General features: G+C 49.4%; 6 protein-coding genes across 6 annotated transcripts; 2 read left to right on the top strand and 4 right to left on the bottom strand.

Annotated features, from left to right (window-relative positions):
• Positions 1 to 628: 628 nt before the first annotated feature.
• Positions 629 to 3,632, bottom strand: CI109_104395 (uncharacterized protein; the record flags this gene model as incomplete). The annotated part of the gene is made up of 8 exons (XM_032005360.1): positions 629 to 853; positions 935 to 1,114; positions 1,227 to 1,709; positions 1,803 to 1,982; positions 2,039 to 2,189; positions 2,260 to 2,937; positions 2,995 to 3,302; positions 3,393 to 3,632. The coding sequence occupies 8 exons, from the start codon at positions 3,630 to 3,632 to the stop codon at positions 629 to 631; spliced, it is 2,445 nt and encodes an 814-aa protein (XP_031860321.1).
• A 412-nt stretch (positions 3,633 to 4,044) lies between these two features.
• On the bottom strand, positions 4,045 to 6,627 carry CI109_104394 (uncharacterized protein; the record flags this gene model as incomplete). The annotated part of the gene is made up of 7 exons (XM_032005361.1): positions 4,045 to 4,284; positions 4,362 to 4,532; positions 4,596 to 5,102; positions 5,190 to 5,361; positions 5,417 to 6,097; positions 6,154 to 6,461; positions 6,514 to 6,627. The coding sequence occupies 7 exons, from the start codon at positions 6,625 to 6,627 to the stop codon at positions 4,045 to 4,047; spliced, it is 2,193 nt and encodes a 730-aa protein (XP_031860322.1).
• A 1,838-nt stretch (positions 6,628 to 8,465) lies between these two features.
• CI109_104393 (uncharacterized protein) lies at positions 8,466 to 10,937 on the top strand (the record flags this gene model as incomplete). The annotated part of the gene is made up of 12 exons (XM_032005362.1): positions 8,466 to 8,609; positions 8,660 to 8,713; positions 8,799 to 8,926; positions 8,997 to 9,090; positions 9,174 to 9,430; positions 9,499 to 9,554; positions 9,615 to 9,829; positions 9,948 to 10,026; positions 10,087 to 10,140; positions 10,204 to 10,404; positions 10,494 to 10,625; positions 10,708 to 10,937. 12 exons carry the CDS (start codon positions 8,466 to 8,468, stop codon positions 10,935 to 10,937), a joined length of 1,644 nt encoding a protein of 547 aa, XP_031860323.1.
• Positions 10,938 to 11,639: 702 nt separating this feature from the next.
• Positions 11,640 to 13,996, bottom strand: CI109_104392 (uncharacterized protein; the record flags this gene model as incomplete). Its single annotated transcript, XM_032005363.1, has 4 exons — positions 11,640 to 12,000; positions 12,058 to 13,365; positions 13,436 to 13,860; positions 13,955 to 13,996. The coding sequence occupies 4 exons, from the start codon at positions 13,994 to 13,996 to the stop codon at positions 11,640 to 11,642; spliced, it is 2,136 nt and encodes a 711-aa protein (XP_031860324.1).
• Positions 13,997 to 15,171: 1,175 nt separating this feature from the next.
• On the bottom strand, positions 15,172 to 16,671 carry CI109_104391 (uncharacterized protein; the record flags this gene model as incomplete). Its single annotated transcript, XM_032005364.1, has 7 exons — positions 15,172 to 15,210; positions 15,289 to 15,410; positions 15,471 to 15,539; positions 15,642 to 15,960; positions 16,068 to 16,211; positions 16,308 to 16,402; positions 16,521 to 16,671. The coding sequence occupies 7 exons, from the start codon at positions 16,669 to 16,671 to the stop codon at positions 15,172 to 15,174; spliced, it is 939 nt and encodes a 312-aa protein (XP_031860325.1).
• Positions 16,672 to 17,373: 702 nt separating this feature from the next.
• CI109_104390 (uncharacterized protein) lies at positions 17,374 to 19,841 on the top strand (the record flags this gene model as incomplete). The annotated part of the gene is made up of 6 exons (XM_032005365.1): positions 17,374 to 17,634; positions 17,783 to 18,096; positions 18,187 to 18,886; positions 18,938 to 19,399; positions 19,481 to 19,621; positions 19,695 to 19,841. 6 exons carry the CDS (start codon positions 17,374 to 17,376, stop codon positions 19,839 to 19,841), a joined length of 2,025 nt encoding a protein of 674 aa, XP_031860326.1.
• Positions 19,842 to 21,677: the final 1,836 nt, after the last annotated feature.

The raw sequence follows: 21,677 nt of genomic DNA, 5'->3' as shown, positions 1-21,677 counted from the left end.
ACACGGCTCGAGCGCCACACTGATCACCTTGACGCTTTGACCATCGCCTACTGAAGAGACACGACTTTGATCAAGTCATCTATGAGTTTATACGCGGTAGCAGGAGAAGCTGCTCCCTTCGCCGCCGAGTAAGGGACAATAGTAACTGAAAATGTGAGGTTCTTGATAGCACGGACTGACTTGCGATGACAATTTGCGAGGATACAGTACCGTCGTGAGCAGCTTCAGGGCCAGGCTTTTCTGAGCCTGAGCTGGAGATCATTGCGTGCACGTCTGTTACGTTTCGTCGCTCGGACAACGCTTCGACAATCCATGGGGGAGGTTACGATGCGATGATGTGGAAGAAAGGGACGAAGGCCCGCGATCTGGCATGCATGATAGTTCTCTATTGAAACTCAAAGTACTCCTTGCGTATCAGTCATCAACGTAACTTATTCATCGTCGCTTCCGGGAATCAACCATCCTGCCCTCTCACTTCCCCTTCTCCTTCTTCATTGCCGTCATCATCTCCTCCGTCAGAGACACCTGGTCGAGTCCGCTGATCACTGACTCATTTGTCCTGGAACGATATCCGAATTATTTGAGAGGTTGATGCTGTGCTTTCCTACGAGAAACTAGTGCCACAATATCAACCTTCAAAATACTCCTCATCACTCCCCATCAAGTCGTCCTGCTCTATTATCGTCATCACGTCGTCATCGTCCTCCACGTCAGATCTGTCGATCATTCGCTGCTTCGACGAGTGAGTCTCATCAGGATACAGGCTAGCGAGATCCACACCCATGGCCATCAATTTGATCTTGATGTCATCCTTATGTCGAGCATGGAATTTTGGCCAATCACGTTCGGGATGCTATGCAACACGAAAAGTCAGCTTGGCTCGATTGAATGGATGAAGAATTGACTAAAAAGTTGTCCCGTAACCCGACCCCACCTTTGCCCGCAAACCTCTCAGATATGTTGTAAGTTTCCCTTTACGATCCCAATTCTTCAGCGCTAATGCCAAGATATACTGAAGAGATTCCAGTTCTGCACGCATGGGGTTGGTCGAGGCCCTGCTTGCAGACGGTACCGATAACGACGAGCGGGAAGATTGCGAAGCGGTTGGAGTCTGCTGTTGTAAGTTATGTATGTCCTGATCAGCCCTCAATTCAGTCCATCGCTAGATGTTTACCGTAGCGGAGATGGTAACTATTCGAACAGTACATGGAAGCCACGCGACTCACTTTTGTCCTGGTTGAAGAATTGTCTGTGGTATATTTCGAGCTTGATGGTGCTTGTACGCTAGAGGTACTCGCTCGAGACTTTTTGACCATACTCTTTTGAGGGTGCGAGGACGGCAATGACCTCTTTCCTTGCAGCGAATGCACAGTGGTCTGTCTCGCCTCCCGGGCGGTTTGAACGGGTGTCGGCGTGAATTTATGGGCCGTTGACATGTCCTCTTCAACAGGGAGAGACGGTCTATGTGTGGCTTGAAGTTCGTGCTGGTCGAGTACAATCAAGAAAGGCTCTTCCGGAACTTGTCTTCTTTCCATGAGACATGCTAACACCCATTTCGAAGATACGACCTGCTGCCACGGCTGCTTCTCTCGCAACAGAGCCTCTTCTGTTGGGTGAAGTTTTTCTGCATTTGGTCCGGTGTTTGACTCCCTCGGAAAGATGATCCGCTGAGCATGTTCGGGCGTTCCGAAGACTATACCTCCTTCATTCTAAAGTGGTAACGAGGGGTGATTAGCGCAGCGTACTGCACTACTTTGCCCTCTGCGCAAATCGGGAGATAGGGGTGAGTATTGATCACGCACCTCGATAGCAAATTTCAAGAAATCGTTGTTGGGAGGAACGTAACACGTCATCGGGACTGAACCTTGCTTGAATATCTGACCACGAGGCGATGGAACCTGAACAACAATCGGGTCGACCTGAGATGGAGTGACAACTGTGCTCGGTGTGGGGGGATCGATTGTTTTGGGCACTGGGATGGGCTGCATTCCGTCGAAGTGTCAGCATCGGGTATGGGACTGATCGGATTATCACATACTTGAGGGTCTCGCACCGTCTTTTGTTCAACGTGAGCATTGCTATTCGATGCCGTCTGCGGTTTTTGTGTGACCTTTGGCGAGTCTGGTAGCGGCGGTGTCGGAGGACGAGATTGTTCTTCTTCCTCTGTTCCATCATCGGAACTGATCTCGCTGTTTCATACCTGACGTTAGCACACCAGAGTACTGTATCTCTGTCATTTCATGTGACACGCGAACTCACATGACGTACGTTATGGGCTGTGTATTATCGGATAGACTCTCCGATCGTACCAATTCCTCAGATTGTCTAACTCGCAATCTCTCGTCACCCTCTGGCTGAGAATCCGCTACCACTACCCTTGGTTCACCAGGTATCTCAGCTTCCACCACCGTATTCTTTCCTATCTCACCAACTGCTCGGGGATCAGGGCTCAAGCGGTTGTGAGAACGCGCCGTCTCTTCACGTTCAACCTTCACTTCGACTGCAACTGGCAATTCCGGTGTGGGAGGGACACTGACGCTGAGAGGAGGCGTCAGAGGAGCAGGTCTATCGATGATAGGCGAGACCGCTACAACGTTGGTCGACTGATCGGAAACGCGTCCCATCCGAACGGCGAGAGATGGGAGTTTTGCTGCTTTCCTCGGATCTTGGGGTAAGTACTGGTCCACGAGTCGGGGATCGGTGCTTGATTGCGGATGTCGTTGTGATTGTGGTGTAATCTGACCAGATGATCCCATCCTCAATGACGGGATGACGATGGGTTCGTCTGTAGACGATTCGGTGATAGTGGTATGCGATGACGAGGAGCGAGTTTCCGTAGAGTTGCTGTTTGACATCCCACCATCGATACTATGAGAGGACGCCGAGGTTACAGGTGTCGAAGGACGTCTGACTGGCGCTTGATCTGCATATCGTCCTCTATAATAGGACACAGGCAATGTCAGCACCGAGCAAAAGATGCATGATCAGACTCACCGAATCCGACAACCTGCCCAATCACATCCCTGAGACAAATACCTTTTCTCTGTAATACATCTCCCCACCCAGCTCCAGTCCAGAACAACCTTATTAGCCTCCTCTATCACCCTCCCGTCCACATCTATCATCTCAGCGAACGCTTCGATTAAACGAGGTGTGATCCAACCGCGTCGATCGAGTTGTTCGTAGTCCCAAACTCTGGTTCGAGAGTGGATGATATATGGTCCCGAGGTGGGTTTAGTGGATACTAGGATGACATCGACATCTCGTCGAAGTGGTGTCGTCGAGATCTCACCGCCATTATACTGTTATTACGCACAAGATGTCAGCCAGGAGAATACCGTGCAATTCAAATACGACAGGTTTGATTTTGTCGTGATGGCGTAGCAACTCACTCGAATCTCTTCTTTGATATGCAGGGTTCCGGTCGTATCCTTGCCGTGGTCCGCAACGTAAAACACAAGACCATCAAACAGACCTCTGCTCCTACTCAGGCGCGAAGATAGAGGACGAGATCTAGTATCAAATCCAAGAGCAATGTGATCGTATCGAGCTGGAGCTGGCAAGCTATGGGCTGCTTGATGTGGGGGAGTGTCCTTTTGACGTGGTTGTGGATAATATGGGATGTGTTCCATTTGGAAGGGTTAGTATGTACAGGCAGACAGAAGCATCCAGGAGCAAACTTAGATATGGATGTCAACAGAAGTCGAGCAACTTAGATGGTAAGTTGTCATAGCTAACCGCTCTGTCTTTAGATATGAAACGGGGTGGACCTGAACACCAGAGTGCTCGGACGCCTGGCTATTGTTCCGTGTTACTCAGTCTACACTGGTCCCCAGTACATTGATCCTTGTGCTCACTCACGCACAGAGGCGATCGCCAACATTGCGTACACACATATATACATCAGCAGATACCTAGATGCGAACAATCAAGCATCGCGTAGAATAACAATCAACACAAACACAAACGAAAGTAATAATAACAAAGTGACCTGAAACAGCTATTGTCTTGTCTTTCGGAGCTCGGTCATCGCCGCGAGCAATATCACCGCACAGCATCATCCTCGTTGACAGACTCTCCGTCAGTTCCCCATATACTATCTCGCTCTATCGCCTCTTCCTCATCATCACCGTTATCATCCACTATCACCACCACAGGTTCAACAGGTTTAGCAGACGTCACTTTCCCATATACGCTTTTCAGATCTACCCCCATCATCTCTAATTTGGTTTGAATATCTTTCTTGTGTCTAGTATGGAACTTTCGCCAATCCCGTTCAGGATGCTGTGGAGGACAGAAAGTAAGTTACTTATACATAACACCTCACAGCGACATTCGTGATCGCGTGGAGAGAAGCTCACTTTTGTTCGGAGGTCTCTGAAGAACTTCGTCAAAGTCCCTTGACGATCCCAGTCCTTGGGGGCTAGGGCGAGTAGATACCGCAACGATTCCATCTCGGTAGGTGATGCTCTGGGGCCCTTGAGAAGAAACGGTACTGCCTCAGGACACCGGAGGTGTTCATTCGGGGGATTCTGCAAGCGATTTCATCAGCGCTGGTCGGTGCACCGAACGGTCACGCGAGCGACGCCACTTACATCTGACTGCAACGAGGCGTCTTCCAGCAAGCGGGCCTCTATCAACATGTCCGGAGATTTAGGTGCACCATTGGGAGATCGACGGATCCGTAGCTTCTTAGCTGGGTCGCGGCGGGGACTAGCGTTCGCTGCAGACGCATGCCGTTTGCGAGGGCCCAAAGCGTCTTTGGTTAAGGGACTGGGTATCGACCGTTGTGGCGAGACAGACGGGGGCGGACTTGGCAGTGAGATAGCCTGATTAGGAGTAGGTGGCCGGATCGAAGTATTTGACGACTTCTGATATGACATCATGAAGGGACCCTCGGCGACTTGGTGTCCCTCCTTCAGACACGCTAAGACCCACCTCGAGGAGATGATCCGTTGCCACGGTTTCTTGGTCTTCAGTAGCGATTCCTCGGCTGTAGTGAGCGATTCCGCTTGATTAAGGTCCGTGGTCGTCGTTGATTCCCTGGGAATAATGATCTGCTGTACCTTCGCAAGTGAGTCAAGCACTTTTCCTCCTGCGCTCTGATGCGAGACAAGATGCAACGCAATCAGTATTGTTATTTTACGGGGGAAATCGAATGGCAGCCAAGCGTGACTAAGTAGACTCACCTCGATGCTGAATTTCAGCAGATCGTTTCCAAGAGGGATGTAAAAGGTCATAGGGGCAGGACCTTGTCTGAATATGTCACTCCGGGACTTGTTCTCGACAACAGATTCTTCATGACCAGTCGTCTGCCTTTGCTCGGCTTCGCTTTCTTCATCGCTATCGGCCGTAAGATCGCTATCATCACCATCAGCTGAAACATAGGATAGCTTCGTTGGAAAATCGGACTCACATGACACAGGTCACTGTACTCCCGCTGCCGCTAGCAACATTTGATCTTTTAGGGATACGGCCAATTCGCCAGTCGAAGAACATAGAATCGCGCGATCGGACTGGGGCTGAATTGTTAACGATCTCGACGTCATTATCGCTTTTGGACTCCGGTCCTTCGACATCATCGTCGCAAATCTCCAGATTAGGCTTGGTCTCCGGTTCAATGCTAAGTGCCTCGGACTCCGCTCTGAGAATGATACTCTCGGGAGGGGTGGGAGGTTCCCCGACTGGGATTGGAGGTCGTCCGGATCTGACCAGTTTGAAGGGGGTAGCAGGAGCCAACTTGAAGAGCACAGCAGGAAAAGGCGGACGAACCGTCGATCCACTGACTAGTCTGAAAGACTGCGCAGTCCCTCGAAGATCTGCACGAGCGCTCGATCCACTGGCTAATTTGAATGATCTCGCAGGGACACGAGGATCTTTGGGTAGGTCTGCGGCTTGCGGAGGACACTGCAGGGAGAAGGGAGGGATGATGATCGGCTCTTCTCGTATCTTACTGGGTCTTGGAGGAGACCCAATTCTCAAGGGGAGACAAGGGGGTGTGCGAGGTGCAGTCGGAACGATATGGCTAGAGCAAGGATCTGTGATGGCTGCGGTAAGAAATTGAGGACCAGTACTTTCGTCTTCATGATATTTCCCACTATCAAGGTCAGGTCAGCACGTTGCGACAAGTTGAGCTTCAATTCATCAGCTTACCGGACATAGTATCCTCCCCAACCTTCTGGCCGACCCAAGAACTTCTTCTCCGCAATACATCTCCCTACCCAGCCCCAAGACAAGACCGCTCTGTTGGCTCTATCCACCATCCTCCCTTCATCATCTACCAGTTCGCCGAAATGCTCCACTAAGCGATGAGTATTCCAGCCGTTCTTGTCATGATAAGCGCCATTCCAGTTTCGCGATTTGGTGTAGATGGTGAATGGTCGCTGTGTATGAGGGAAAGACACCAGGATGAAGTTGACGATCGGAGTACGAGGAGATGGGGCTATTACTCCGCCATTTCTCTACAGAAGGAAAGTCAGGCGTAGTGCGAATGGAGATGGGAGCGAAGCTCACCTTTACATCATCTTTGATACTACAAGCTTGATCAGATGCCCTACCATGTTCTTCCACATAGAAAACGAGTCCATCGAATATCTTGGATGTCGGTGTTACGCTCGGTCCGTTCATTATGATACAGTAGACAAGACCACGAATGGACAGTTGTTCTCACCACGTTAATGTCTATGTACAAAGTCAAATCCGAAGTGATCAAGTCGACTGTTTTGAAAGATGTTGTTGATATGTTTGTGACTATTTGTTTGTTTTGAGAGGGCGTGCAGGCTCGAGCGATGTCATCGGAGTAGGAGTCAACGGTCATAGCGAAGACGCATCAACAACTTCAGGCGATAAGCCTCAAGATTGTCCGATCCCCCTTATACGGTAACCCATGCCTCAACTTCAGTGCCCTGAGTACTCCATTGTCTCTGCGCCTCCTTCTAGAAGGAACATTTGTGTGGTGTCTGTGTGCTTGCGTGCATTGGTACACACACAGTGGAAACAGAACAAAAACAAAAACAAAAACAAAAAGCGCCATGACCGAGAACCCTCGAAATGAATCTGAAACGTCTATTGTTGTCGTTGTAGTTGATGTTCCTCGGTCATCGCCGCTTCCCTCTGTGGTCACAGAGCACATGCCTAACTTTCCGAGGACGAGGACGAGGACCGTTGATTCTCAAGGGAACCGACATACCAAATCTCGCATCATGAGTTGGAGAGACCTTGCTTCTGCGATGATGACTGGGAAACGATTACGTCTCGCCGGAGGCATAATCCACTGGTGAAACCCGTTTCTCTTATACTTGACAAAACCGAGGGAAGAGCAGTTAGTTCGAGGCCAACGGTCTGGTCAAATGAGTTTCGACGCACTGGTCGTCAGACTGCATGCATAGAGAATATGTCCACTTTGCCACGCCAGACAGACAGACGTGTGCTCTGTGACAGAGCTATTAGACAGCTGACAAATCAATTCAGTGTTGGTTATGACTTATATACTTCGGTGAATCGGCTGTCCGGTGGACATCCTTCGTACAACCCGGTTTACGATTGAACCGATTGTGAACTCAAATGTCGGAACACGATCCGATACCAATACTACCTCACAGAGTACACTAATAATCAAAGTCATGAGATGATTTATAGAGGTACAGCTGGTGTTCGGACTTGAGATACAGGGCCGGATCAGCCGATAAACTTCGGATCCACCGCACTGACATAATCCCGATGTACATTGATCTCCTGATCACTTCATATCTTACGAATCCTACGAATGATCATGAACAAGCTTAAACCATACCCACAATCAGCAGGAGGGACAGAGGGCGAGGTGCAGGTGGATATGTACAGTATCCATCAATTGATCAGAAGTGGGAGCACAACGTCTGTACCTTTATTGAGCTTTATCTTTCATCCGAAAAATCGAAATCCACCTCCACACCGCGCTTTAGTTGAGATGGGTGCCAAGCATCTGACCTGAAAGTATTTTCGGTCATGTCTAATTAACTTGCCTTGTACGTAAATCCACCTCGGAGGGTCTCCCGTGGTAGGAAAGACGCTAAATTGTCAACTAACGGAGTAATGATCTGCCCATATCCACCAGACCACAACGCAAAGAGAGCCCCGCGCCGCGCGTGTTGCCCCTCGGGGTAAGTACGGTACTCGTAGACTGTTGTACTAGGTGGAGTCCTTTCTTCCCCTTTAAGCCCTTGGAAGGCACAGCGCTACTACTCAGCTGCCTTGGACCGACAAGTCTAGAGGAGAGGAGATAGATATATATCGAAAGGAGGATGTTAGCCCCGAAATCCAAGCGGATCAGATTATCTGCCTGTTATTCGCAGCACTCAACATTACTCATTGCTACTGAACGCGTAGCCGTCGACTCACTATATCATAAAACTCACTACTAAACGAGACGACCTCAACGCGAAACTTGAGCTTGTCTTAACCTACAGCGCTGATCACCACCGACAATGGCCGCTGCAAACCAGGAGATCAAGCCCGAACTCTTTCACGTCGAAGATACCAAAGACGGGGACGATATCCTCAAAGCACCAGTGCTCAAATCTGATCTCGATCAATTGAGCAACTGGCAGACTGTCAAGCGATTCTGGAAGGTGAGTTCGCGACACCGGTGTGGTTAATACATTGGCTGACGTGAGACCAGGCGATTCTCATCTGCAATCTGATCTGTTTCGCAGCGGCAGCCGATGGATACCAGGTGGGTATTTGACTGACGCTGATACCCTCAGCACTATAGATGCATGAACAGCGAAGCTGATAAGATATGACTGCCCCTCACTCAGATCAACCTCAACGGAAATGTCATCGCCAACACCGGATTCATCCACCAAGTCGGGGCATACAACCCCGTCACAAAGAAATGGGCTTTGACAACCTCCAGTACCGCCCTATGGGGTGCTCTCCAATCACTGTACGTTGCTTTCTACACCCTTTCCGATGCATGCATAACGCTGACGATGTCTCGTTTGAACGATCCCTAGTGGTCAGCTCGCTGGTATGGTCTTGCTCAATCCTGTGTCTGACAAGATTGGTCGAAAGAAGACATTGTACCTTCTCTGGTGTATCCTCTTCGGCGTAAGTCTTCATGTGTGCCACCACAGTGTATGTTGCGTAGATCTTTGCTGATAGATTGTGTGATCGAACTCTCATTCTCAAAGTCAATCATGATCGAGACGTTCACCAAGACATGGCGAGAATGGGCCGGGGCCAAACTCCTCGCCGGTGTGGGAGTGGGATGTCTTCAAGCCACCCTACCAATCTACGTCACCGAATGGGCTCCCGTCAACATCCGTGGTGGAATGTTATTGACATACTCGTGTTGGAACCATACCGGTGGATTTATGGCTCCATTGATATTGTTCATCTGTAAACAGACTGTGGGGGAATTGGAATGGAAGATCCCGGTCCTTACGCAGTAAGTGGACATTTCTGTCAGACAATGTCTGTGATCGGGCATCGTTGCTGACAACTTTGTATTCGCAGATGGGGATTCCTCGGTATCATGCTTCCCATCTTTCTCTATCTCCCTGAGACGCCTTGTGAGTGGAAAACCGAACGTCAGACATAGCCATGGTGCACGTCGCTGACTCTTGCCGCAGCCTACTTTGCTGCAAGAGGATTGCATGAACAAGGTCGGGCCGTTCTCCGACGAGTCAACGGTAATGTCGAAGGTTACGACGTCGATGCCGAATACGACATCATTAAGAACATCATCATCGAAGAGCAAGAACGTCTTGCGTCGTTGGGCCTAGAGGATCAGAGTTTCAGGAGTATCTTGAGGACGTATGCGGAGTGTTTCCAAGGTTCCAACTTGGTGAGTTTAATATACCCTACTTCCTTGCAATACTACTCTCTCAAAACACCACTAGCTATGGTGCCGAGACTACTCAAGTAAAGTAGCAGCACTAACGCGGTCTTTGTCACGGTCATAGAGACGTACCATTGCCGCTTCCCTTCCTGCCAGTTGTCAGCAGTTGACCGGTCTCGCATTCCTTTCCGGCTACGCGTCTTGTAAGTTGACTCCACTCAACAATCGTCAGTTGAAGGTCGAACTCACATATCACGCAACAGTGTTCTTCCGCGAAGCTGGGTTCACCAATGCCTTCGAAATTACCTCAATCTTGTGTAAGTCACCACGAGAAGCTCAGAGATTTCACAAACAAACTGACAATGCATGCTCTGTCACAGTCGCCATCAAGGTATTCTTCGTGATCATCTTCGCCATCACAACTGACCGAATGGGCCGACGAAACATCACCATCGTCCTCACCGGTGTCTGTTGTTTCGCGCTTCTGATCATTGGGATCTTGGGACATATCCCGCATAACGAGTCGACCAAGAATGCTTTGATCTTTATCGCCTGTGTTTGGTCAGCTGGAAGTGTTGGTCGTAAGTTGTTCTCCTTTGCAAGACGATCAAAAGGGTTGTTCAAGTGGTATCTTCGTACAATGGCTGATGAGTACGTTTGCGTACTGTAGTCGGTGCTTTCGGTTGGAGTTTCGCTGGTGAAGTTGCTGCTCAACGATTACGAGCCAGGACTTCAGGTCTTGGTTCTGGTATCGCCGTCATCTTCGGTCTCACTTTCAACACTTCTGTACCTATCATGCTTCGTAAGTCCAGCGTTCCGTTACTCTATCTACGTGTATACACGTGTTCACAGCAAGCTGACGTTTGACCCGTGTCGTGCTGTAGTCGACGGCGGTGCTCGACTTGGAGGTAACACCTACAACGCTGCATTCATCTTCCTCGGATTCGGTCTCGTCGTCTTCTGTCTGACAATCCTCTATCTACCAGAGGTAGCACAACGTAATCCTGCAGAATTGGATGAGATGTATGAGAAAGGGATCGCTCCGTGGAGAATGAAAAAGTATGTGACGGACGTGCAGAAGGCTCAAAATGCCAGGTTGGGTGTGGGTCAGTAGGCTGCCTAGTACACAAGAAGAGGATATCGTAATTACTTTGTTATGGATTGTCGGAGAAAAAAGAGTGCTGTAATTTCTCAATCACTGGTTTCGTGTAGTATACTCGTAGTGCAATGCAAGAAGAATCTCAACTCGTGAAACTCGTACTATGCTAGTATCACGTGTACAGTAGTCTCCATATGCAGCTTGCAACATAGGGTACGGCGGTCAAGAAAATATATATTTGAATGGTGTTGCAGACATGAAAGGAAGTACTGTTGGTGTACATTATGTCCTGCTGATGTGGCGAACATTTGTGAGATGCGAAGAGCAGATTCATTTCTTTCGTTTATCAACGTATTTCATTCATTCCTTATTCAATTTTGATTTTCCTCCGTTCCCCAACCTCCGTCCAACTTCCTCATACTTCCTTCTTGCCCATAGGTGTTCCAACCTACTTCCCTTCCCCCTCCCCTCCCCTCCCCTCCCCTCCCTTGCACCGAGAGTTCCGCCCCAAGGTGTTTCCGTCATGAGTATAGCGAAAAAGAATGATAAAATGTAGAAGGGGTACAAGTTGATGGTAGCAAGCCGATTACGATTACGATTACAGAGCGAAGCGCAGAGCGCAAGGCAGATAAGAATGAGTTTACGAGTACAGTACAAGGGAGAGAAGCAGAGCGACGCGAAGAGCCCATCCAACGAGTGTGTCGATGGCGAAAGATGTTATCTTCCCGCATGTACACCCTCTACACCGGCCCAAGCTGGTGCGAGCGCATACCCTTGCTCATGCTCATAAATCTGTTCCTGCTTCGCCTCCTTCCCTTGTCCTTGCGTTTGCTCTTCTTCCTGTTCCCCGAGTTGTGCACTCTCATCCCCATCCCCATTCACATTCACATGCTCGATCCACTCTCCACCTCCTGCCCCTTCCTCAGGCTGCTGAGAACCCACTTTCGCCTTCTTCGCTTTGGCCTTTCGACCAGGTCGACCTTCATCAGGTACACCAGGTTGGACGGTCCACCAACCGCCTTTACCCCCTGATTCGTCCGGTACCCCATCGACTTTGTTGACTCGGACGAACATTTTCCTGTGTCAAGGTCAGCATTAGGCCAGAAAGCAATGGAAGTGAAGAACAATCACTCACTTTAGACTGAGATTATGTCTGATGGAATTCTGCCACCCAGCCGTCTTCTTCTCATCGAGCGTCTTGAAGAACGGGAACCTATCCGCGATACTCGAGTAGATCTGACTAAGTTGTAATCTCGTATCCGGCGCATTCTCGATCGCATGTCTTATCATCTCATGATAAGGATAAGGTGGTTTGCAATCGTACCCAGGCGCATCACCGTCCGTCGGGAGTTCGTTAACCTTACGTCCTCCACCTCCGCTAGTACCGGTGGCGCTACTCGAGTTCGTGGTTGACGGTAGTGATGAGCTCGAAGCGGCGGTAGGAAGGTTTTGCGAGATGATGGAAGATTGAGAGGCAGAAGATGATGTCGCTGCTCTCTTTGAGGACATGGCTGGAAGAGCATTCGACGCCGCATCCTCTTCTGATCCGTGAGGAGATGCGAAGGAAGCTGTGTCGTTGAGAGGGACCATGTAGTCGATGTCTTCCGATACTTGAGGTAGAAGCGACAACCCTCGCATAGGTGGGGATAGCGTTCCTCGTGACGATCTTGCCCTTCGAGGCATGTTCATCAAGTCCCTCGCTGTACCAGGACCGCCGATCGTCCTTCGACGTTTGTGACCCAACACTGAAGTGATAGGACTGCCCTCCACCGCTTCTGCCGCAGCTAGTAACCCATGCAGCTTGTCCGGTGTGCTTGCTCGTCGTCGATGTCCCAGCTCAGGACTCTGACTGGCTGGACGCTTGCGACTTAGCAACGTGCTATGGTCGAACGCATGAGCGATGTTACCGAATGTGTATGTCGGGGAAGGAGCGAGTGGCTCCCCAGGTAAGGACTTCGCCTTAGTAACAGGTGTCTTTTCAGCAAGCGTAGCGATCTCTGCAAACTCTTCCAATACTGATCTGGCTGGAGTGTCGGGAAGATGTCGCTTCGAGCTTGAGATGGGGGAAACGAGTGTCGATTGAGTTGGGCTACGAGAGGTTTGTTTACCCTTTGATGTGCCTGTTCCTGTCGATAGTCTTGCTCTACTGTGAATGTGCGCAGAACTTCGTACACTGGGCTTGATAGGCTCGTCGACTTCGTCTTCGTCCGCAATGTCCTTGCCGTGCCATACGAGACCTCGGATGGTGGGCGGCTCTGAGCTGGTCCCGGTCGGGTAGTCCCATTGTGAGTGAGGGAATGCGGCCAAGACAGCCTTCGAGAGCTCCTCGACTTCGGGAGCTCGTGGGAATCGCTCGAGGAGAAGATGACGAATACCGTTCAGAGGCATAGATGGGGTGAGAACGGTGTGTGGTGGTGGGATGTGATGGAAGTTTGTTCGTAGCCTAGAGAAGACCACAGCACACATCGATGAGCATTTATCGTGATATTCTCAAATCCGAGGAAGGAACTCACCATGAGATCAAATCTATACTTGCTCCATTGCGTAAAACCATCTTTGCCTCGAAGGCAGGAGCGAGTGGTGAGCTCGCTGTATCGTCTCGTCCCTTTCTTTGTTGATCGACAACCATCAACTTGTCTCCATCTTCCCCCATATCTCTCACAGCACTACCTTCCTCATCGTCGAACAACTTTCTCTCGATCTTTGTTCTCTCACTAGCTAGACCTCTCTCCGATCTGCCATACTCGCCCGGACGATAGGGTGAATAAGGGGTGTACTGCTGAGAAGGGTATCGAGAGGAGGTGTGATGAGGATCGAAAGAAGGTGGATAGCGAAGTACGGCAGTGGCTGTGGACGAAGTGGAGGGGGACATAGATAGTGGAGTGGGGTACAGACGGGTCTGAGATATCTTTCGAGGGGAAGTACGTGTGGGTGATGGCTGAAGGGAAGGAAGGAAGGTGCACGTCAGCGACATCGATGAGAACATCCAGTTTGTTTTCGCTAAACGGCATGGAGAGTGGGTCAACACTCACCTGTTGGGCACCTAATAACGACTTGTTGACAGCTGCAGGCATGTCTTTTGTTGGAGGTGAGACCTATTTCCGATTTTCCTGCCTGATCCTTGCTCTATGAATTCAACGCCCACCAATCATGGACCAGATAGGGCGGATTTTTTGGGCAACAAGTGAGAGCTATGCACCGAGTCCAAGTCGTTAGCACGGTCAAGCATGAGAGCAGACGATGATACACCTCTGGGTGGTGCAGGATTGATGAAGTGCGAGGAAGGTGAAGACGATCTAAGCGACAGACAGAGCCATTGTCTCTGCTACCCTTGTTGTTTTCCCTCACACCCCCCCTCCACCACCGAACACAAACAATGACCAACCGAGACTCACCTTCAAGCTCTTCTTCCAGAACAACAAGACCAAGTCGAGAGCAGAAGGGATATACACACTGAGGTCTTGACGATGCAAGGTTTGACAAAACAAGAATGGAGGGTTGTCTGAACGGTGCAGGGAGAGGAAGAAGAACGGAGTGAGGAGGTTCAAAGGCAGAGTGTGTAGAAGATGGAATTTCGGTCCGGTTTTTTCAAGTCGTCAATATCTAAATGGGTGAATGTCAAGGTTCTACCAAGACGCTTCTCTTACCAAGCGACGTGAAGAAGAGGGAAAGGTAGAGGTGAGAGATATGGAATGGATAGAGTTGAGGTGAACAAGCAACCAACTAAGCAACCAACCAATCGATTGAGTGATTGATCTGAACCAACTGAAGAGAGCAAGTTGTTCTGGAATTCAGGGTAAACAATGAAAACCCGTCAACAAATTCAGAAACCACCATAAAGTGAATGTCACCTTTAGTGCATCGATCTACAACTCTTCCATGCATCATGTACGCCTGTGTAGGTTGTGCATACCATCTGGATGATGTCTACTGCCAAAATATGCATCGTCTTCTCCTTGTAGCTTATCCTCGATGATCTTTGGGGGCGCTGTAAACAGCTATTGACATATACGAATCGAGATCGTCATACAACAACAATAACAAAAACGCCACGGAATCTATCGTGGCATAGTTGGTTGACTGGTTTGACCGCTAATCGGGTGCAAGATTATCAATAAAGCCTAGAATTCAAAAGCAAAAGCAATACGACGTCATCTTCCGCTCAACCTTTGGCGTGCATCAGCAGTAAAGTCACAAGTCATCTCTTCCCCCGTCCAGTGTTCGTACATCATACATATCAATGCATGCTTCACGTAGGCGCTTCGTAATCTTTCGTAAAATCGATACCCTATGCAACAGAGAACGACAAAAAGTCAGCTGTCTTGCTATCATCCTCTTTCGGGGTTTCACATCGTGGCGCACATACCAGTTCTTTCATATGCGTGTTGGTGATCTTCAATGCACGATGGGCCTTCTTCTTCTTCTTGCCCTGGTTGGTCGGGACGACTTTGGGAGCGACTGGCACTGCCGAACTGGCGGTGAGCTCCTCTGCGGATTGAAGTAGGTATCAGTTGGATTCTCCAAACATAGATGCACGAGCCAAATCACCTTCGGCTAGCAGCTTCATGACGTCGTCGTTCTCGGCCATAGGAACGTCTGCCCAGCTGAATATGAATTCTGTAGAAGTAAGAAGTCAGCTCTGTCACGTAGAGTTGGCTTCTTGGTGCCTCATACTTGCGATGTGCTTGCGCGAAGAAGAAGAAAGATCATGCTACCCACCTTCATCTACTTTCTTGCCAGCTTTCCCAGCCTCCCTCGCATGATCCCAAAAGACAGTCTTCCATCTCGCATTACCCCCTTCCATAATCTTCAGCCCGTTCACATTCTTTCTCCCCAATCTTGGCAGAGGGATGTCCTTGAAAGGTCCCGAAAGAGCTCGCATGATCAATATATCGCCTTTTTCTTCCAACTCGCCCAGTTGCGCAATACCAGTTGGTAACATATCTCGAAGAGATTTTATCGGTATCCCTGATGTGAGTGTGGAGTGGACTCGGATGTGGTTACGGATCTCTGTTATGGAGTTGAGGGTGGGGTCGGGCTGAACGATGGAACAGCAGATTAGCAAGTTGTCGGGCGCAAGTATGTCATTTTACAAACGGTCGTAGCCCCATACATGTCACATGCACAAATTAGCTTAAGACTCACGATGTACATGAACACCTCGTTCACTTCTCTGAACTCCACTTTGTCCATCTCTTTCAGCTTCTGCAACGCGGCAGTCGCATCGAGACCTGGACTTGTGTCTTGAACTCGGTAGAACGCCTCCTGGTAGCTCATCGTAGCTTGTTTCTGTGAGATCGATGTGCACACATCAGTATTCACCTTCTCTATGGTCGAGTAATGCACGAGAAGCCGTCACGCTAAGAATTGTAGCGATTAACTCACCTTGAGAAGATGGAAGAGGTCCAAGGTGGCCGTTCGGACATCATCGTACATTCCGTGACTGGCTGTGTAGATTGGTTTGCTCGGCCCGGCTTTGTCTGTACAGCAACAATTCAGTTTCCATACTGGCCTTTAAACGTATGTGAGGTGAAGCGCTAAGGCCTTCTACTCCTCCTAAGACGGAGTGCAGGCGATTTGACACAAATAGATACTCACTCATCTTCGCGCGTTTCGCATCCTTTTCCCCATCTTCTTGCTTAACACTAGCAACGCTGGATCCTATTCCTCCTGTCGCTGTTCCTGAACCAGTTCCAGGACCAGGTGAGGGAGATGCCCACGAAGGGGTCTTTCTTTTCACCGGTTGCATGGGGGAGTCGAGTGAGATATAGAGGAGGGTTGGGCGATATTGTCCAGAGAACGAAATTTATAGTGCGCCTGATATTGTGTGAGCTCTGAGCTAGCGCATCGAGTCGGACCCTGGCAGTGCGGATGACAAATCTCTCAGTATAGGATTCACAAAGAGAAGAATTAGATCTGAAGAATGAAATAGTTGCTGCACCCAACTGAAGAGAGACATGAGGAGAAGAACGGGATCAATTTACGAAGGTGGAGGTCGACCACTTTGTTTGGGTGGCAAATTGTCTGTGGCACCGTCTCAGGGAATCCTGGAATAGAACGGCATCTTGCCTCGAGGTCGTTCGTGCGTTGACCCCGCCTACTCCAGTCAGCACAGCGGCGAGTGTTCAATGGAATTGCAATGCATGCACTGACATTGCCTTTAACATCTTATGTATGCGATGTAAGTACCCTCCATGGCCATTGATGCGATATTATAAGCAAGAGATAGCAGAGTTTGGCCACGTGATTTTGTCTATCATTGCGCTTTGTTCTCGTTTCAGGTAAACCCCTTTCCATATTCTCCCTCCTTTCCACTCTCTTGACTTTTTTACTTCAACAAACAACCCTCCCATCCTTCTTTCCCACCCCAGCCTATCTTCTCTGTTGATTTACTTTTGACAACGCTCTTGAAACATTGCAACTCCGCATTCTCTCCAGCTTCAGCACCAGTATGAGGCGATCAAGAGGTCCTTCAAGAGATTGGGACGCATATCACGCTGCGGCGAGATTCCGACATTACGATAGAGATAGATGGACAAGATATTATGACGATGACGATAGACGAGACATGACTCCAGATGAACGTGCACGTCAGAGGGACAAGGCGCTGTTGAGTCTGCCGTCTACAGTGTTTCGAGGATATACATTCTGCATTCATACAGAGGACAACGAGAGAGTAGCCACAAAAGCTCGCCTATTACATTTCATCAAGGTATGTTGCACAAGTGTCCCTTTCTTCATGCTCTCCATCGCGTGCCCTTTCAACTCCATACCATGCTTGATTTGGACTTTATCATCGAAACTTTCACGATCCTAGGCCACCCCAAACATCATGCTGATCACTAGGTTCACTGTCGCAGCTACACGGCGGTGAAGCCTTTCCCCTTCCTGCGGCCACCAGAACTACTCACATCATCGTCGCTGTGGATCCAGACTTGCGCAAAGACCTCGTTCTACCATTGATACCCAGTCGACGTGATGATCACACATCGAGCTCAACGAGCACCCGCTGGGAGCTACCAGACATCATCCGACACCTTGCTTATCAGGCAGGCCCTTCGGGGGCGAAAGAAAGGGGAAGGAAGGTGGTGGTGAGGAGTGATTGGTTGGAGGCGTGTGTGAGGGCAGGAAGAATATTAGGAGCTGGTAGTGGATACGATGGCTGGGAGATAAGGTGAGTTGCCTACACTCACCTCTCATTGCTCGCTGCATGAGCTACCAGATGTCTTTAGTCGCTCCGCTGATAATCGATCAATACCTCAAGGGGGACCTCCGATCCAAGACTTGAGAACTGTCCTCGTTCAATCGTATGCGATGGAAAGTACGACTTCTATCCACATTATTTCCCCCGATCTCCTTCACCTATAGCAAGGGCTCGTCGCCCGGTCACTCCCCCAAGACCATCGGTGTCTCCCACTGCATCCTCTGTTCTTCACAACTGGGACAATCATGCCGGGGAAGGCTCGTACTCCTCACGTCACGACGGCCCGAGTGCTATTGAACAGCACGACTCGGCACAATCGCCATCGGGTCCGCAAGCACTTCCACGCGGACCAATCTCTTCTTGGTCGCCAACTCAAACATCCAATGTCACTCCACCCAAGGTATCGCAATCCATTCCACAGGATCCCCGAATCCAGGCCAAACTGCTACTGCAAGCAGAACAGTCAGAAACGTCAAAAGCCCCAAGAATGCAGTTTTCGACACCGCCTTTATCGTCAACCGAATGTTTTCAATCCGGCTTTCAACCTCTTACCGTCACAACAAGCTCATGCTCCACAATGAATGAGTTCACAGGTGACATGACTGTTGCTACCCCGATACTTTCCGGGGATACCCCATCTACCAAGACGAATTCGTCTTCGGGCAATCAACAGGGTGTCTTCATGAGAGATTTCCTGCCAATCAGCTTCTACATTGAGGGAGACGGAGCGTCAAGCAGATTTGTTGAGATAGCCATAACGGTGGGTGGGTCTTCCGTCTGATGAGGTGAGATACAGCTGACTCCAAAGCAGAGAGTCGGTGCTGGCTTTATTACAACCAAAGACAAGGCAATCATTATCCTCCTGCCACTGGCTAAAGGAGAAATGGCCACCAATCCAACACATATCCGCCTAATCGATGAACTTGCCGACGATCGGTCCAGAGCAGTCCTCTCTACCGATTGGGCTCTCCACAGTATTGAGAAGGATGAGCTTATTCCTAAAGCGGAATACATCGTGAAGAAGGCTTCAGCTCCGGCAAATCATTCAATCACTTCGTCGCCACTAGCTCTTCAGGAACTCCCTTCTCCGGCGATGGCCCCGCCAAGTCCGCCTTTGACTATGACATCGCCAATCAAGAGAGAAGAGCTACTGGGAAAGAGGTCTTATCCGGATGCTATAACAAGGGCGAATAGCGTAGAAAGGAACAAGCGGCCCTTGCTCCAATCGACCAGAAGTGACTCTATGATTGAACAAAAAGACGCCTGGAAGCATGTAAGTCGAATCTGTGTGACAGCACCTCTCTGGATAGAAATGGTTGCTACAATGCTGATACTAGCCTTCTGATTCATACAGTCGTACTTCGGCAGCCAACTGGTACTTGATGAGACCATCGACAATTATGGCAAACCGTTGAGTATCCTTCTAGAGAGGCTCAGCAAGTGGGACCAAATGAGTGGTGCTGAAGGGTTGAAAGCACGTCTCGGTGTGACCGATGTGAGTGGTACAGAGAAACACTACGATTGTAACAGTACGTACCGGTTGTTGACATCAACATGCTATGCGACAGGCCGACATCGACTCGAGGTCAAGGAGCGTTGGACACCTGCTAGATATCATCGAAAAGTATAGCTGGAAAATCGAATCGTTGCTTCCCGGTATCAGGATGGACGTCATACGAGCTGTCCTTCGAATTGACAGGAAGGGCCTCAAGTAAATGGCAGAAAGTGGTTCCGATTTTTGGTCTGCGTGACGTGAAACGGCTGTTTGGTAGAGTAACGTGGTCCCATTTTCTTTTCAATCCAAATTGTTATTATTTTGCAACACTTCCTTTTGGTAGGACGTTGGTCCATTGACACCCACTCTTATGCATGTGCGATAACTTATCAACAAACGACCTATATAAAGCACTACCGGTTGTACTAAGACTACACATGAACCTGACTTGTACTCTTTCCTTCTCTATCCTCTTGACCTGTTTGTAACGTAGCACATGAAACGCTTCTGATCTCTCGTTTGACATAATAAGACGAGACCGTCGTCGCCTGGGTGGGAGACGGTGATTGCAATGATTGCGTGGTCGATACTACCGACCGAATTTTCAGACTTGACGAAGACGACACGTGTAATGATGATTGTGACGATGATGAATATTGAGCAGCCGAGAAAGAGGTAGTGAGCCGACATGAAGTGTATGTTTTGAGGGTAGCAGTTGATGGTTCGGGCTGATCGTTCTTTACGTTGCTGATGTAGCTTCCCCTGTGATCGTACAGGTTATAGTTCATCTCGTCTCAGCGTTCTGTTACACCGGCTCAATAATCTCTCAGACGCATGACTCACCTCACCATACATCCTCCCCAATCATCCTTCTGTCCCAAACTCCTCTGTGCGCTCAAACATCTATGGACCCACTGCTTCGCCAAGACCGGCACCCTCATCTGCACACCTACATCCAGAGACTTGTCAATCTTCCCTACTCTATGTGCACGATGTCGAACAATATCTTCAGTCTCCCATATTTCGATTCGAGACATCGTTCACCAATCGTGAGTGAGTTCCGGCACTATAGGAAGTACGATCGGGCGATCTAAGAGGGTTGGATCAAGGTCTAAGATAATGTAGTTGGCGAGAATGACTTTGTGTGTTATCGTTCCACCATTCCGCTACTCATCCATCCCGGTGTCAGTCTCTGTACATCTAAACATCAGTGCATTTGTATGTGGTCTGCTGTGGTGGGAGTGAAACGTAATGTAACATACCATGATGATCCACTCTATCCATTTCCGGGATTGATCTGTCCCCCGTCTACCCATGTGGACGAAGAACTTGCCCCTGAAGGTTCTTGTACGCGGACGTAGGGGATCGTTACTTCTTCTGCTCCGGATCGCCGCTGCTTCGGAGGGATTGACAGTACGCTCTACGTGACCGTGCAGCCCTGGTTCGAGAGCGGGTCGAGAGCAACCCCGTTGGTGGTCATGAAATCTTTGCAAATAGTCGTCCCATTCTGACGAAGACATCTTTACAACAGTATACAGTTAGTGACAAAGAGGAGCAGTGGACATGAGACACAAGGCAGGACGATACAAGCAGACAGGAGGAAAGAGATGATGAAAGCGACTTCAGAACTGAACACAATTCATGTGAGAAGCCGAGGTATGTCAGGGAGTCGTGTGAGTTTAGAACCAGGAGTAAGTACATCGGCATAAAAGGTTTAACCTCAAGTTGAGTGATGTTCTACTCAAAGTAAATGATAGTGATGGAGGGCATAGGTCAGATGATCTCGAATACGCTGAGCCATGGTAGTGCTCAGCCCTAATACGTGAGTAGAAGCGAAATCGAATTCAAGGATCATCACTTGCTTCGTAGAATTGCACAAGGTGTAATGCGATATGAAATGTGGAAGAACGCGAGCTATGGAGGGCATATACGATCGCAGTCTGTGTGGATATAGTCATGAGAGATGCTCCTGCATAAATAGAAAGCAGGCGGGCAGGGAGTGATGCTCGAATTAAAGTCACATGGTAAGCGTTAAGTGTAAGTTCTCGGGTATCGT

The sequence above is a fragment of the Kwoniella shandongensis genome, chromosome 7 (assembly GCF_008629635.2).
Source record: "Kwoniella shandongensis chromosome 7, complete sequence".
NCBI lineage: Eukaryota > Fungi > Basidiomycota > Tremellomycetes > Tremellales > Cryptococcaceae > Kwoniella > Kwoniella shandongensis.
The sequence above is the reverse complement of the archived record's forward strand: the minus strand, read 5'-3'. Positions and strand labels throughout refer to the sequence as shown.